The 16,994-nt window shown below is 39.0% G+C and overlaps 1 protein-coding gene across 15 annotated transcripts in view; it reads right to left on the minus strand.

Moving 5' to 3' along the window:
- Positions 1 to 5,190: 5,190 nt before the first annotated feature.
- Positions 5,191 to 16,994, minus strand: part of nrxn2b (neurexin 2b) — a 794,249-nt gene continuing 782,445 nt past the window's right edge. For 8 of the 15 annotated variants that reach the window (XM_037758116.1, XM_037758114.1, XM_037758111.1 and 5 more), the window contains one exon: positions 5,191 to 8,187. In XM_037758116.1, coding sequence (XP_037614044.1) covers positions 7,295 to 8,187 — 893 coding nt within the window. In that variant the 3' untranslated portion in view covers positions 5,191 to 7,294. The remainder of the gene's footprint in view (positions 8,188 to 16,994) is intronic. The other 7 variants (XM_037758112.1, XM_037758110.1, XM_037758107.1 and 4 more) reach the window with 3 other exon arrangements.

Raw genomic sequence — 16,994 nt, forward strand, 5'->3', positions numbered from 1 at the left:
AACAACGGCTCTGGTTGTGTGTTTAGCAAATGATTTCCAACAAGGTACAAACCACTCTGACTAATCTGCTTAATACAACATGGCAAAGTGAGCGTAACAAAGATATTGCCTTTCTAAGCAATCAATCAGATAGCTCCATGTTGAGAGGTCAGCTGGGACACAGGGATACAGAGAATAATATCAAAGTGGCCGTTTATTGTGAAGTGGACAATCAAATGAGGCAGAAAGGGCTGCAGACAATCACAAACAATATTGCTGCAAACAAAAGCGAACACAAGTGTGTTGATATGTTAAATAAAAATAGGAACGGTCTTCAGATGGCAAATCGGTCTTCAAACAAATAAATAAAACAAAACGGCTAAAAACCAGAACTTAAAATCACAGCAATGCGGGAAAACATCTAGATATAAAGTTAGTTAATGGAATAACACTACAAAGGAGAAGCAAACAAGGTGTTGAACTCCGGGCTTCTTGGGAGGGGGTAACCAAACGCTGCAGCGACGCCGCACCAATCATCATCCTGGAAATCCCAGCAAGGCGGAGCCGCCTCAGCAGCTTGGAGACCTGCAAAGCTTGTTCAAAGATACTAGAGAACCATCAGTGTTCACACTTATAGTTATGAACACTTACAGAACCCGTAACGGACATACTATGACTTTTTTTAAAAAGATTTTGTTAAAAATGTTAAAAAGGCAAAGTATGTCGAAAAAATTTAAGTCATATATATATATAGTATAGTTAGGGTTATATATTATTAAAGGTTGGGGTTATATGTTATCATAGGTTAGGGTTAGGGTTATATATTATTATAGGTTAGGGTTATATATTATTATAGGTTAAGGTTATATATTATCACAGGTTAGGGTTATATATTATTATAGGTTAGGGTTATATATTATTATAGGTTAGGGTTAGGGTTATATATTATCATAGGGTTAGGGTTATATATTATTATAGGTTAGGGTTATATATTATTATAGGTTAGGGTTATATATTATTATAGGTTAGGGTTAGGGTTAGGGTTATATATTATCATAGGTTAGGGTTATATATTATTATAGGTTAGGGTTATATATTATCATAGGTTAGGGTTATATATTATTATAGGTTAGGGTTAGGGTTAGGGTTATATATTATCATAGGTTAGGGTTATATATTATTATAGGTTAGGGTTAGGGTTAGGGTTATATACTATTATAGGTTAGGGTTATATATTATTATAGGTTAGGGTTAGGGTTAGGGTTATATATTATCATAGGTTAGGGTTAGGGTTATATATTATCATAGGTTAGGGTTAGGGTTATATATTATCATAGGTTAGGATTAGGGTTATATATTATTATAGGTTAGGGTTATATATTATTATAGGTTAGGGTTATATATTATTATGGGTTAGGTTTATATATTATCATAGGTTGGGGTTATATATTATCATTATAGATTAGGGTTATATATTATTATATTATTATTTATTTGTAACAATTCAGTATAATTTGCATAACCCCCCAGTTGTATCTCTGGTAAACCCTGGGAGGAGACGCTCGTCTCACTTCGCTGTCGGGCACCGGGCATCGATGTGAGGGTGGGGATCGAACCCCGCTCTGCCGCAGCCAGAACCGGGAACTAAGCAGCCAAGCCACCAATGCCACACGCACTGAGGACTGTTCTCTTCGTATATTTGACTTCGTCATTAGAAGTTAGACCTGAAAACAGTCTGTACCACATAAGGATTGAACCCACAACCTCCAGTATTCTAACCCACTATATTTATCCCACTGAGCTATCTGAGCAGATACTCTGATTTTGTTTCCTTTTGTATTTAACTTCTTCATTTGAAGTTAGTATGTCGAAAAAATAAAAAGTCATAGTATAATATGTCGGAAAAATTAAAAGTCATCATATAGTATGTCGAAAAAAGTCATAGAATAGTATGTCTAAAAAACGTCATAGTATGTCGAAAAACAAAAAAAGTTATAGAATAGTATGGAAAAATAAAAAAAGTCATAGTTTAATATATCAAAAAAACCTCATATGTTGAAAAAATAAAAAGTCATCATATGGTATGTCAAAAAAAGTCATAGGGTTAGGGTATGTAAAATAAAAAAGTCATAGTATAGTATGTTGAAAAAAATATTTAAAAAAAAAGTCAGTAAAGCATGTCGAAAAAAATAAGTCACAGTATAGTGTCTTAAAAAGTCATAGTATAGTATGTTGGAAAAATAAAAAAACGCACCTGGATAGCTAGATTCATATGAATTTAAGACTGACAATTTAGATAATCAAATAGCTATTTGATTATCTAAATTGTCAGTCTTAAATTCACAGCTGTGAATGATGTAGAAGCAGTTTTGGTATTAGTAAAAAATCACCACTACGACATTCGAGCACTTACCTCCGCCTCTGTCTGTCAAACAGTCAGAAACAGAAGTGAAGCCACTCTGACTGATTGGAGAGGTGTTGAGAACTGTACTTGAGTTGTATGATTGCTCTTTAAAGTTTGGGAACGCATGCGTTCACTGTGGTTTTTAAACATCTCCACCAAACTGATTGGCTACTTGGGATGATTTGTCTTTCACTACATTAAAAAGTAGGGATAGGGATGATAGCTTTGCATGTGTATTTCCCAAAAATATCTATTTCCTAAACCAAAAACGGGGTATGGTTCATGCATTACTCATAATCTGTTCAGCGGAAAGTAATGATATGAATTTAAGAACAAGAAATCTATTTTAGGGGTTGAAATTCAATCGTCATTATGATTGAAATTAGATGTGTTTATGGTTTTCATACATTCCTGTGTGATCACAGCCAAGCAACACTTACAGAATAACACTCAACATCTGGGTGTACAAATATAAGCAACACCCTGGCGGGTAATAAAATCACAGGAAAAATAAAGCAGCAGCTTACTGCAGGCTTGATTAATATACAAGGGAATAAACAAACCATCATGACGTGGGTAGCCTGGTGATCGACTGTTTCTTTGTTTCAGTTCGCAGTGACAGCAGCTCATCAACGCTGACGTACAATGAGGTCCCTACCAGCTCCAGAGGTGCTGTCCTGAGGCTGATCAGACCTCTCTGTTGGGGTAAGAGATACTTACCATTCCCCGTCGCACTAATATGAGCACTAGCTTTGTCTAACTAATGCAGGTTAAAGAGTGATAACAGGTGTCTGACACTGTGGGACAAACAACTTAGCTCTACAATGATAATGTAACTAACATAAAGTTAATGCAGACCTGGGAAATGGTTGGCACAAATACAGCATGATCTGTAGTTAAAGGGATTGTTTGAATATCTGAAGTGGGGTTCTATGAGGTACTTACAGTCCGTGTATTAGCGACAGTAGATGGCAGTCGGCACGCCCCTAGTTAGGAGAAAGAGTCACACAATAACACAAACTAACTAACCGATGGAGGCAGCGGTAGACCAGCAACTCCTGTGTTCTGCGAGGTAAAATTACTGTTTTTGTGAAGGGAGTCTGGCGGCTTTGAGGAGAGCATAGACGGATATAACGGGCGGTGGGTACGTAATGTAATCGGTGTGTGCCCGAGTTTTTTTAGTCGTGGTTTTTACACTACATGACTTACCGGCGACACACAACAGGGTCTCCAAACTACGTTTTGTCACGAAAAACCAACGCGAGAAGTGCATGGTAAATGATGTGATACCATGCCTGAGACACATTGTTGGCATGTGTGTTCACAAAATAGCCTGTTTCCACATCTTTTTTTACTATTTATTCCTCCAGGTGCAACAACAACTTTGCTCCGTGTAGCAACACATACAGTAAGTTCCTGTTTGTTCAGGGGCGATGCCTCCTCCCCCGAGTTTCCCCTCAACTCATGTCTCGCGCTCTCGTTGGCTGTAGCTCGTGGCCGGAGTCCCCGAGCAGTTGTGTAGTGTGAACTAGCTGTTAGCGGCTAGTGCTGTCATGTCATGGCTTGGGGGGGGGGGGGGGGGGGGGGGGGGGGGGCGATGAAATGATAATCAAATTTGTTTGATGTCGTAAATTTGTATATGTTTTACCCCTTTCATGTTAGCGGTCTGCCAGTGGGGGGCGCCAAAATCAGAAAAGGTCAAATTCTACACATAGCAGCAGCTTTGTACAGCAGATGTAATCCTGATATGACTTTTAAAATCAAGTGCAGGTTTTGATAACTGTCCAAACACAGTGGAAACTGCTTATAGTGATCACGTCTGTCCGGGTCAAAAAGCGGATGATTTTTTTAACCAAATTTTTGTTGTTGTGCATCATTTCTCATGCAAATTACCATATAGTTGACATTTGTATATTTATTACATGAATACAATGTAGGGATGCTAGTTTTGATTTAATTTGTTTTTTAACCCATAACCGACCCTCGTTAACCGATTATTAACCGCCAAGATTAGTGCGTCGCATGTGTATGTCTGCTGAGTCCGGGAGAGTTAGCAGCCACTAGTCGGTGAATAAATGCTACAACTCCTCAAGACCCGAGCCAACTTCCTGTATCTGCAACTCCAGTTCAGACTCTCTTAAGGTGGACCAGCTATTCTCCTCTAAGTGACTAGTTTCGCTCAGCTTTTTAATTCATTTTGAATATTTATTTTAGCCGTTTAATTCATTAATCGCATTAATCTGTTAAAATTCTTAATCTCGGTTAATTACTAACATCCCTAATAGAAAGTAATGAAACGAACCGCGTCGCTATTTACTGGCTCGCTGACAGTTCTTCTGCCTTTTCCCTCACAGAGGGTGAGACGTTGGGCGGCTCTGCGACACGAGCATGCATGCGGAACAGCGCCCTTTTTGCCGGGACTCCTCATTGTTTCACCCGGTAGCGGCGTGGAGGGAGACGGGCGCCAGTCTGCATGTGTGCCGCAGAGCCGGTTGAAGATCGGAGCGGGCGCTATCAATCCACTTGACGAGGGCGCTTCCCCCTTGCGCATTCGTTGTTTCGACTTTCCTGTTGCTGTCATGATTTCAATGTGAACGCAGCATCAGGTATCCAGCTGGAGAGCAGGGCAAACCATCAAGGGTAAAGTAAAAAACAAAACAACAATTCAATTCACGATAATCTACCGTAGTTTTAAAATGTTTTTCCATATGAAAAGTCCCGAGATCACTATAAGCCGTTTCCACTGTACACAAACTGGACCGGGAGACAAACAGATAAATGATAAAGAGACGACGCGACACAGGGAGTAAGAAGTATATAACCAAGTGTATTCCCTCTGTTAATGTACACATATTTAGAGTCATCTCACTGGAACACTTTACAATAACATTTAGAAAGAACAGGAAGATACTGGGAGGAGTATGCTTGGAATGGAGAAAGAGAGAAAACCAGACCAGAGTGAGGCGATGGAGCCCGTCAAATGAAAAAATGGCTGCCATCTCGTCTCTAGCCACGTAGACAGAAATAGATATAAAAGTAATAAAAAAAAGGATGGATAGAGTATGGGGACGTACAATCTGCCATACAGAGAAAAAAAGGAATAGATGCAGGACAAAACATAGATTGAGGATGGAGGATGGAAGAACCCAAATCACATTTGCTCAATTTACCAAAAGAAAATACATAGAAATTTCCGTTTCCCAGAATCATAGTCATTTTTTTTCTCCAAACAGGAATGATAGTAGGGAAAACACATTTCTCTTAGTAATGGGATGAGAGTCAAATATTTAGACATTTCACAAACTTTTTTCAGGATTTTTCTTTTCTTTTCATGGTACAGTTTTTTCTTTTTTTAATAGAGTTGAGAAAATTGGAATACTAGAGTTCTTGTTGTACATCTTCCAGGGAACTGCCGTTCACCTTTTTTGTGTTTGTGTGCTCTTCCCACAGAGTTTGCTTTGCCCATTGGCTGCCATCAGTCCAGTCAGGCAAGAGAAGAGGAGGAGGAGAAGGAGGAAGGGAGGCGAAAGACATCTTCTTCAGCCGCAAGGTATCTCTCTCTCCGCAGTGGAACTCCAGCAAGAGTGAATTCAGAATTTCCCTAAAATGTCTCTCGTTTCTCCAGAGAAAAAGAAAAAAGGAAAAAAAAGAAAAGAGCAAAACCGAAGTGACTGAGTGTTGCAGCGAGGCTGCGTCAGCCGTACTGTTCATGAGAGGGTCTGAGGAGCGGGAGGGTGGAACTGTTCCGACGTCAAGAATCCTAAAGTCTGTCTTCGCTGCGCGTTATCTCGCTTTTCCACACTTTAGGTCCATAGGTTTCTGCAACGTCTATACATATATTTATAATTATATAGAACAGAGTTCATCTTGTTTGCTGGAGGTTTTTTCTGTTTTTCGGTTATTAGTAACTGTAAGGAGTTTCTCTGCTGGCCCGCCTCGGAGCCCCAGAAACACATGACACAGATCTGCTGGAACAAAAGGACGACCAAAGGGGAGGTTTTTTTGGCCTCAACAAGTTTTTTGGCGGCTTAACGTACAAGTTAGCATCCGTTAGGTTGGAGCGGTGGTATCTCACATAGTTGCTACGTTTTAACGTTTTCGTTTATGATCATCAATCATCGTCGTATTTTTTAAAGTTTTCTTTTTTTAAAACTCCACAGGAAAAGGAAAAACAGTTTTTTTATCTCTTTTTCGTAAATGAATACTACATGCTTGAAACACGGCAGAGTTTTACGTCGCATCAGCTGCTTTTTAGCACCGGACAAGGAGAGAAACGGGGGTGCGGGGACGAGAGGAAGAGAGAGAGAGATCTGACGGAGAGAGGTGGAGAGGTCGGAGACGTGGAACACTTACAGAGAAGCTGGAGTTTGACACGACGGTTCTGTAAGCTGGCAGTATATTGATTTTTACAGAGAGATGTCAAGCTGCTAATTCAAACCTAGTGGTTGATACTGTCTAAGGTGAAGGCTTACACCACACGCTCGCCTCAGAATGAAGCACAGACCATGACACAAATACTGATGGTGGTGGTGGTGGTGCTTTCCTACAGTACTCCAGATATTAAATAATCTGCCATGTGCTAACGCATACATCACTGGTTTATCAGCATTTGGTACACGGTTGTTGGCACAGTATGATCCGAGGTGTAACAGCCTTTCCTTAAATCCACACCGTGGTTAGAAGAGTAAATCAAAGCAATGCTGAGCGGTGTGAACAGAACCGTGACGTTCTTATTTTGCTGATTAGACTGATTGGTAACATGTATGGCCACCTGACAATACTGGGTTTTAAATGCCTCCGCTATGTCTCCGTATACTGCCGTGTCTCTCTCCCTCTTTCTCTCTCGTGTCTCTGTCCTTCTCTAAGTGCATCTGCTGTTCTGTCTCTGTGTGTCACGGCGGCGGCGCTCCCTCAGACGTAGTACTCTTTGTCTTTGTTCTTCTTGTTCTTGGTGACCGTCTTGGCAGTGCTGGGCTGTTTCTCCTTCACCAGGGCTCCGTTGCTCTGCGTGGCCGAGTTACTGATGTAGTTGCGGCTCTGGTCCACCTGGTAGGAGCCCTCGTCGCGGTTGCGGTACTTGTACATGGCGTAGAGCAGGATGAGGATGCAGAGGGCGGCGGCCGCCACGATGCCGACCACCATTCCCGTGGTGCTGCTGGACTGCTGCACCTCCACGGCGCCGGGGAGCCCTCCCTCAGGAGACGTGGGGTCTGGAGTGGGGACATGGGGGAAATTTGGGGGGTATGTTATTCCTGGGACTCTACGGTGGCCCGGGTCCGAAGAGGGGTGCGCCGGCGGCAGCAGCACCTGGTCCCGGGTGTTCATTTTTCCGGCGGGGATTTTGTTGTTGCTACTGCTGCTGCCGCCGGCGGCCGGCTTGATGTGCGGGCTGAGCTGGTCGGGGTTGGCTGTGGGGGTGGAGGAGAGAGGTGGGCGGTGGGAGTTGGGGGAGCGGGAGAAATGGCGGTCTCGGGGGTTCTGGACACTGCCCTCGACGCCCGGGGGAGGAGGGAGGACAGTCCTGTCGGTGACCAGGTGGGAGTTTTTGTAATAGTCCTCGTCATCCGACTCGGTCATCTCCCCCGAGCCGTACGCCGACACCTCGATGGTCTCCTCGCAGTCCTCCTGGTCCAAGGGGCACGGGGGCCGGCCGTTGGGCAAGGGGAGGGACTCTTTGGTGGTTTCGAGCAGGGTGAGGAAAGGGCGGTAGGTGGTGGGGGGCGGGGGGATTACTGGGTAGCGGGTGGCGATGGATGGGGGGTCTAGGGAGTCCACCGTTATTATGGGCAACACTAATTCACCTCCTAGGACAAGAAAGAGACAATGGAGAGGACAGAGTGTTAGAGACCGCCTGAGAGAGAGACTCCAGCCTCCAGATGAACAGAAGAAAACACCAGTATTAGAACAGCACTAAAACTTTACATGAGGTTAGGTCTAGAAGTTTAGTTAGTCTGTTCTATTTAAAAAGTTAATGTGCTGACTATCTCTGAACTGAAAATACAAGATGTAAGACAATACTCTATCCTGCACCTGTTCCTGGCTGTTCTGACCTATCTCCCTCTGCTGCATAGACCTACATGTTATAGCACTAAATACAAGATAGAAAGTAGACTATCAAATTACACTGAACAACTTAACATCTACTGTACTACACACTGCTAACTGGCTCACCTATGCTGGCTACGCTAACGCTTGCTTTGATTGGTTAAATAAGAGTAAACCACGAGGTTCAGGTCACTTACATCAACAAATTGGCCGCATGATTTTTGCATGAAAAAAAAAATTACAAAAAGAAAGCTGTGTAAGATTGTTCTCGGATAGTGATAAACAACTTTCCCCCACCCCTTCTTTACCTCCTCTCCTCTTTTGATTTTTTTTTTTTTCAATAATTGGGTGAATAATAATCATAATGTTAAGAAATTTGAGTTTTGGGGTAACACTTCATTTTACAGGTCTGCAAATTTCATGGTAATTAGGTGATTAATTAGCAAATAATTTGACATTTCTTTGGAATTACTGCCAAATTACCCCAATATTTACCTCAAAATGTATCGAAAATGACTTTATTATAAACATTATTTAATAATTATATGCTAAAATAGCATACAGAAGAAAAAGTTTATTTGCTTATTATTATCTATTTATCAGCAGACAGATAAAGCATATCAATTAACTTTTATTTATTTATTTATTATTTATTATTTATTTTTATTTTTATTTTTAATTTATTATATATTATTTATTTTTAATTTTAATTCTAATTTTAATTTATTATATTTTTTGTTTAATTAACTTTTTTTCCCGGAAATGTATTAAATAAATTACCAGCTATTGGGAAATTTATTTATTATTATTAATTTGTTATTACATTTTTGATAAATTTGGAGGTAAATATTGGGGTAATTTGTCAGTAATCACCTCCGATGAAGAGCAGCGAAAAGCCGCTTCTCAAGCCTAAGAGCCCTATTTAAACAATGATATGCTATTTTAGCACATCATTGTTAAATAGTGTTTATAATAAAGTCATTTTTGATAAATGTTGAGGTAAATATTGGGGTAATTTGGCAGAAATTCCAAAGAAATAGATAGATTACTTGCTAATTATTACCTAATTACCATGACATTTTCAGACCTGTAAAATGAAGTGTTACCGAATTTTGTTTATTTAAACATTCTCATGAATAATGGGCAATCAATCCCATTTCCCCCCCTTTGGCCATGGCTCATTTCTAATTAGCATTAATCTGTATGCAGACTCTCAGGAGCTGCTGCAGGAATGTGTAATATCCAACCCAAACTCTCAGTACACACTATAGTACACTGAGAGAGACAGCATTAAACACTACTGCCCCTCACATGAGTCCCTGAAGCCCACTTCCCTCCCAAACACCACACATAAACATGATGCAATTACACCCTTCTTAAAACAGCCACCAACACAAGCGGACAGTTGAAAGAAATATCGTCTTAATGAGCCAGAATTTGTCGTCAAGCTTTCGGTTATGTAATCAGATTTTTAGCCCACTAGCGTGAAATGAAACACCCAAATTAAATAAAGATTATTGGGCGTATAACAATATCATTTGTAAAAGTTGCATTTCATTCAGGAGAAAGCGTTTCTATCACAAAGCCCAGTTGGGGGTTAAAGGTTAAACATATTGAGAGTTTGTTAACAGAACATTTCAGAATATCAATTTATACACTACATTTTACTTTCATAACAGTTTTTGGTAACACTTCATAATAACCATCATTTATAAATGTTAAATTGATAGTTAATTAAACTTAGTTAATTGTTATTTTACTGTTAAACAATGAAATGATAACTAATGTTTACTAATTATGAGTAATGCTATAATTTATGTTATTTTAGCAGTTTATTGTTGCACATATATTAACATTTTATATATAAATATTTGTTAATGATTAACAAATTGTTTGTAAACCTTTAACAAATTGTTTGTAAACCTTTAACAAATTGTTTGTAAAACATTTATAATATTACATAGATATTTGTTACACTTTGTTAAAGGTTATTTATTTGTATGTAAACTGTCTATAAACGTTGTTTGGATGGCTATAATATAATTGCAACCAATAATTATAATACATTGTCAAAATGATTAATAAATACTTTGTATAACTTCTATAAACATTACATAGAAAGATATTGATAACAATTTTTTAATTGTTATTTATTGGTTTGTAAACCGCCTATAAACATTATTTGGATGGCAATTATAAAGCTGCAACTGATGATTACAATACATTGTTAAATTGTTAATAAGTACTTTGTTAAGCGTCTGTAAACATTACATACATATTTTTAACAATTTGTTAATGGTTATTGGTTTGTAAACCGCCTATAAACATTGTTTTGATGGCAATTATAAAGTTGCAACTAATGATTATTATACTTTGTTAAATGGTTAATAAATAAACATTACATAGATAGATATTTGTAACACTTTATTAATAGTTATTAATTGTTTTGTTAACCACCTATAAACATTATTCAAACAGGTATTATAAAGTTGCAAGTAATGATTATAATATATTGTTAAATGGTTAATTAAAGCGTCTATAAACATTATTTAGATATATAATTAATACTTTATTAATGGTTAATAATTGGTTTCTGGTCCATCTGTCTTTGTAATGTTTATAAACTTTTCCTTCAATATTTACAAACGATTTGGTAATCATTAACAAATACTTAATATAGTATATGCAATGTTATGTGTGCAACAATAAACTGATAATAAATACTTAATTATACATTACTAAAAATGTGTAAAAATAATTACAACTTCATTGTTTGTTAACAGTAAAAATAACTTTTAACAATGTTTAATTAATCAATTTACCATTACTTAATGAAGGTTATTATGAAGTGTTACCCAGTTTTCTCTTCAGTTTGTCAAATATGTACGGGTCACAGTCAAGGAAACATTTGTTAAACATGGCGTGGGGGGGATTAGATTATGGCACATCTTAGTGGGGAGGAAAGAGGGAAGGTAACAGTAAAACATGACCAAAGAAATGCCAACATCACCAGCATAAAATCATGACTCTGGCTCTTTGTTCATTTGATGAGGTAAATCAGAGTGACTCAGAGGGGAGAGAGGTTGGATCAGGCATTTCAGGGGGATTTATAAAGGGGAGTTGTTGGGGTTGGAACAATTCCCCCTTGTGGCCGTTATACAGCTCAGCAACGCTCAAGCCCACCCCACCAAAAAACCTTGTCAGTTATACAACCATACATTTTCACTCAAAGAATGGCAAAGGCTTTGTTACAAACATTGAGTTAACAAAGCCACTAAACATATCAGCATTTAACAACACACTTGAGAGAAACAGGCCTTGAAATGAAGCAAAATGTGAAAGCTGGGAGAAAAAAAAACGTAGTAATTCAAACCCCTACTTCTAACTTCTTATTTCATTGCTGGATAGGCTAGTTTCCATGGCAATGCTCAAGTTATTCCTCTCCATTATATTTCCTTTCTTTCTGTGTTTGAGGGCTGTGTTTCACCTTGAAGGCTGAGAGGACAGCAGAGCGCGGGGTGTCACATTTAAGGAACAAAGAGTCGCACCGAGAAGGATTTCACAAGTTTAGTGCGTTTTCCAAGAAATCTTTGGTTTTGTGAAATAACTTGTCAAAGTCACAGGAGTAAGAAAAAAAAAAAAAAAAAACTGTTTTGGGGACCTCAGAGATAGTTCCTCTGAGATATAGGATGTACGTGTGACTGAGGGCGATAGAGGAGATGGTAGTGTCGCTATCTTTACTTGCCATCTGTCAGTACGGTAGAGATGCTGCAAGTGCAATTTCAAGCTTTATACCTGCAGCCCACCAATTACTGAGGAGTTACCTCCACTCACTGTGTGCCCCACTTACAGTACACGTGGCTGACATTGCAAATACATGGTCTTGTTATTGTCAACCTCACAGAATCAGGAACACGGCTTAACTTGTGTGTTTTCTGTCTAAAGTCTACCTTCTATGAACCCGATGATGTCGTCAAATACGGCAGCTTGGTCAGCTTGGCTCTACGCTTCAAACTATGACGCTCTACGTGGCCGTAGTTATGGCGGGGTAAAGGAAGAAGTCAGGCGACGTGGAATAAAGAACGACTAAGTCTGCGTAGGGAGGAGGTCGGCGTGGACGGATGGGTCAAAAAACACAGGACTTTCACCTGGGAGACCGCTGTTTATGTCCCGTGTGAAACCAAAAGTCAACTTTAATTTATTTTAAGTTATGTACATAAGTTAAGTACTTAACATACGCCGCATACGTAATGTACTTACCTACGTTACAAATGTACTTATTTTTTTGCTCTACTTATTTTTAAAACACAGGATTTTACCCTGGAGGCCACTGTTCATGTCCCGTGTGAAATCAAAAGTCAACGTTGACTTATTTAAGTTACGTACATGAAGTAAGTGACATAACGTACTTAACATATGTCGCATACGCAACATACGTAGGTACGTAACAAATGTACTTATTTTTTTCTATACTTATTTATAAAACAGGACTTCCACCCAGGAGACCGCTGTGAAACCAAAAGTCAACTTTAATTTATTTGAAGTTATATACATAAGTTAAGTTACGTAACATACTTAACATACGTAATGTACTTAACTACGTAACAAATGTACTTTTTTTTGAGTACTTATTTTTAAAACACAGGACTTTCACCCAGGGGACTGCTGTTTTCATCCTGTGTGAAACCAAAAATTAAACATTGACTTATTTTAAAATGAGTACATATAGTTAAGTTACAAAGCATACTTAACATACGTAGCGTTTAGTAACATATGTAACCTACTGAACTATGTAACAAATGTTCTTATTTTTAAAACACAGGACTTTCACTCAGGAGACCGCTGTTTGTGTCCCGTGTGAAACCAAAAGTCAACATTGACTTACTTTGAGTTACGTACATAAATTATGTTAACATACTTAACTTACGTTGCATACGTAACGTAATTAATTACGTAACAAACACACTGTACATATTTTAACCCAAACCACATTCTTTTTGTTGCCTAAACCTAACTAAGTTTTTTCCTGTGAACTTGGAAGTTTATTTTGAAAAGACGGTGTATGGAAACTTACACATGCAAAACTGACGCTAGAGGTGTACATAGAGCGTCACCGTTTGAAGCGTAGGGCCGCTGACCAAGCTGACGAGTTGGGAGTGAGAACGTGTAGCATTGAATAGTGCTTAAAAAGGATTTATTTAGATAATCTAGAGGCAAATGTAGACTTTATAGAAGTCTATAACAGTTGACGATTGTTACGACAAATCGCTCCCATCACTCTGCTGTGCTCTCGGTGCGTAGTAGAGCCAAAGCCTGGAGGCCATATATCCCATATGACTGGCAGGCAGTGGCTACTAGAAAAAATAATGAACCCTCAGCCCTCATACACAGAGTGAGCCACAACTCAGCGCTCTAGGCAGTTATCAAGTTGAACCATCGTTTCATTTCCTGTTGTGTGACCCAAGCCTACTGCGCCCATAGTTTAAACCAATCTACAGCTTCAATTGTCTCTCCCCTTCTCCTCGACTGCACCCTCTTCCCTCTGTTTGCAGCTCTGATTGTTCAGTTAACACCCACAGGCAGGTCGCCGACTGGCCGAGGAAGCGGGGGAAAAAAAAATAACGTCACAAATAACACATAGAAGCTGCCAAGAACCGCAGTCTGATATGAAACCAGAGGAATCGGCAAGCGAAGTGAGCATGACATATTTAGGTATTTTTCATCAAAACCCCTCGCTGGTTCAGTCGGCAATGTTTTGAAGCGAAACCTGATGCAAACAACGCTGAAAAATACATATAGCGTGATTCCAGTGTGTGTGGGCGTCTCTTTCTTTAGCATTGTATCACTGTAATTGAAGCATCACAGCGAGCGACTCAAAAGATATTCAGCCTGATTGATTGAGTTTGACTCCATTGATTTGAGCAGCCGAGGCAGTGGAACCACGTTTAGCCCACATGATGAAATTCCTTCTTTATCTTTACCCACACGCCACTCCACAGCGCTGCCAGTATGAGTCATCCCCCCCACCACTCCCCCTCTATTTACTCAAAAGGAGAACAGGGCAGATGGATACTGATGCATCTATGTCGGTCTCCTGACAAACATCGTTATTCTGCCGCTCACGTCGGCCCGCTCGCATCCATTTGAAATATTTAGAGCAAAAAGGTTGTTTGGAGTTTGAGCATTCTATAATTCAGCTTTGATTAGACTGCAGATGGAAAATCCAGCAGCGTGTCCGAGCATAATATATTTTCCTTTGCTTGCTTTTAAATCACGCCGCAATAGTCGCTATATAATGTGTGCAAAAGGGGGGGAATAAAAAAAAACCTGTTTCTTCATACATGTGTCTCCATAAACTGTTTACAAATGCTGCATTTGCTGCTGTCGCTCTCAGGCAAAGTGATTTATTTTGACACAAAGGGATGATGCCCTGCCCATATCGTGTTTCACAGAGAGAGAGAGAGAGAGTCACATGTTGGCTACAGTCAAAGTCACCTCCCTACAGCTCATCAGCACCTGGATCGACTCCATAAACCTGGCTGGATTTGTTTTTCTGGCCACCTCACTGTGGTATAAATCTCAGACATGCTCAGAGAATCTCTACCTGATATCATCACCCACTACTTCACCACCTCCCCGTGGCCTGTTTCTGCTCTCTACATCTTTTCTCCTACCGTGAGGCTGCGACCAAGTATATCGGAAGGGTTCATTTGCAAAAAAAACACGTGATATGTGATGTAAGATAAAACATGCTTTTTTTATTATGCACTCCAGGGACTATCGATCAAAGTGGCTTTTATCTGTTTTCGCAAATTAACTCATCATCTACTTTATATGATTAGACTGTTGTCAGGCTATTAAATAGGCGTTATCAGTCGCTATAAGCCTCATAGATGTGGGTCAATAGGGGCCTACTACACCCACCAGTAGGTTTTATCATCTATTCACATGGTAGATCCCCGAAAGAAGGTATAAATAAGACGACAGCGACCTCTAGCGACCGTAGTAATAATGACAGGAGCAGAAGCGGAAGTCAGCTGCTGTATTATAGACAGTGTGAAACTCCATAAGGGGTGAAGGGCGGGGACTTTCGCCCAGGAGACCGACGTTTTTTTTTTGTCTAAATCTAAATAAGTTTTAGTTTTGTTTCCTAAACCTAAATAAGTTGTAGTTTATTGCTTAAACCAGATTTTTTTGGCCAATACCTAAAGAAGTTGTAGTTTTTTTGCCTAAACCTAAAGAAGTTGTAGTTTTATTGCCTAAACCTAAAGAAGTTGTAGTTTTATTGCCTAAACCCAAAGAAGTTGTATTTTTGTTGCCTAAACCTGTTTTTTTTTGCCTAAACCTAAAAAAGTTGTAGTTTTGTTGCCTAAACCCTAAGAAGTTGTAGTTTTATTGCCTAAACCTAATGAAGTTGTAGTTTTGTTGCCTAAACCTAAAGAAGTTGTATTTTTGTTGCCTAAACCTGTTTTTTTTTGCCTAAACCTAAAAAAGTTGTAGTTTTATTGCCTAAACCCAAAGAAGTTGTAGTTTTGTTGCCTAAACCTAAAGAAGTTGTAGTTTTGTTATCTAAACCCAAAGAAGTTGTAGTTTTGTTGCCTAAACCTAAAGAAGTTGTAGTTTTGTTGCCTAAACCTAAAAAAGTTGTAGTTTTATTGCCTAAACCCAAAGAAGTTGTAGTTTTGTTGCCTAAACCTAAAGAAGTTGTAGTTTTGTTATCTAAACCCAAAGAAGTTGTAGTTTTGTTGCCTAAACCTAAAGAAGTTGTAGTTTTGTTGCCTAAACCTAAAAAAGTTGTAGTTTTGTTGCCAAAACCCAAAGAGGTTGTAGTTTTATTGCCTAAACCTAAAGAAGCCTTTCTGTTTGTTTCATTCAGTTTTACAACATATTAGAACGTGTTGCTTTTAAATTTCACTTTCACAACGTAGTAGGCGTAGTAGGCCCCCAATGAGCCACGTCTATGGTGCTTATAGTGGCTGATAACCCTTACTTAATGGCCTGATAACAGTCCAATCGGGTGCTTTTCCACTGTAAGACTATTTGTTAAATGAAAAGGTCAAACAATTGAAAAATGTGAAGCAGTGTTTTTCCACCATGCTCCAGGGAGAAACTCTGAGATTTGTTCACAGTTCAGTGTGAATAAAGAACCCATTCTCCGTCCACTGCTCTGGGTTGGCATCAGATCTGAATTGTAATTTCAATAAGATTTTGCAACGGATAGCAGAAACACTTCATGATAAAATGCACCACTGACCAGTGTTGAAGTAAAAGTGGTTACAAGGCATCTGAATAATGCAGTTCTTGGCTCTTTGATACGTGCATTTAACAGCAGACTGAGCATCAGTCTCTGCGTTCATTTCTTTAGAGCCAACAAATGTAATAGCTGATGGCTACATTGTGAATATAAACTACTGTAACTGTAACACTGTTCAATAGCAATCATAAACCAATGCTGAATGTTTATCATTAATTAACCATTATTGGATGTTGAAATAATTCAATGTTGATTAGTTCATTTAAGGATATTTTTTGCTAAACTAGCTAATTGGTTGTTAATAGTAAATGA

Source organism: Sebastes umbrosus, chromosome 22 (genome assembly GCF_015220745.1).
Source record: "Sebastes umbrosus isolate fSebUmb1 chromosome 22, fSebUmb1.pri, whole genome shotgun sequence".
NCBI lineage: Eukaryota > Metazoa > Chordata > Actinopteri > Perciformes > Sebastidae > Sebastes > Sebastes umbrosus.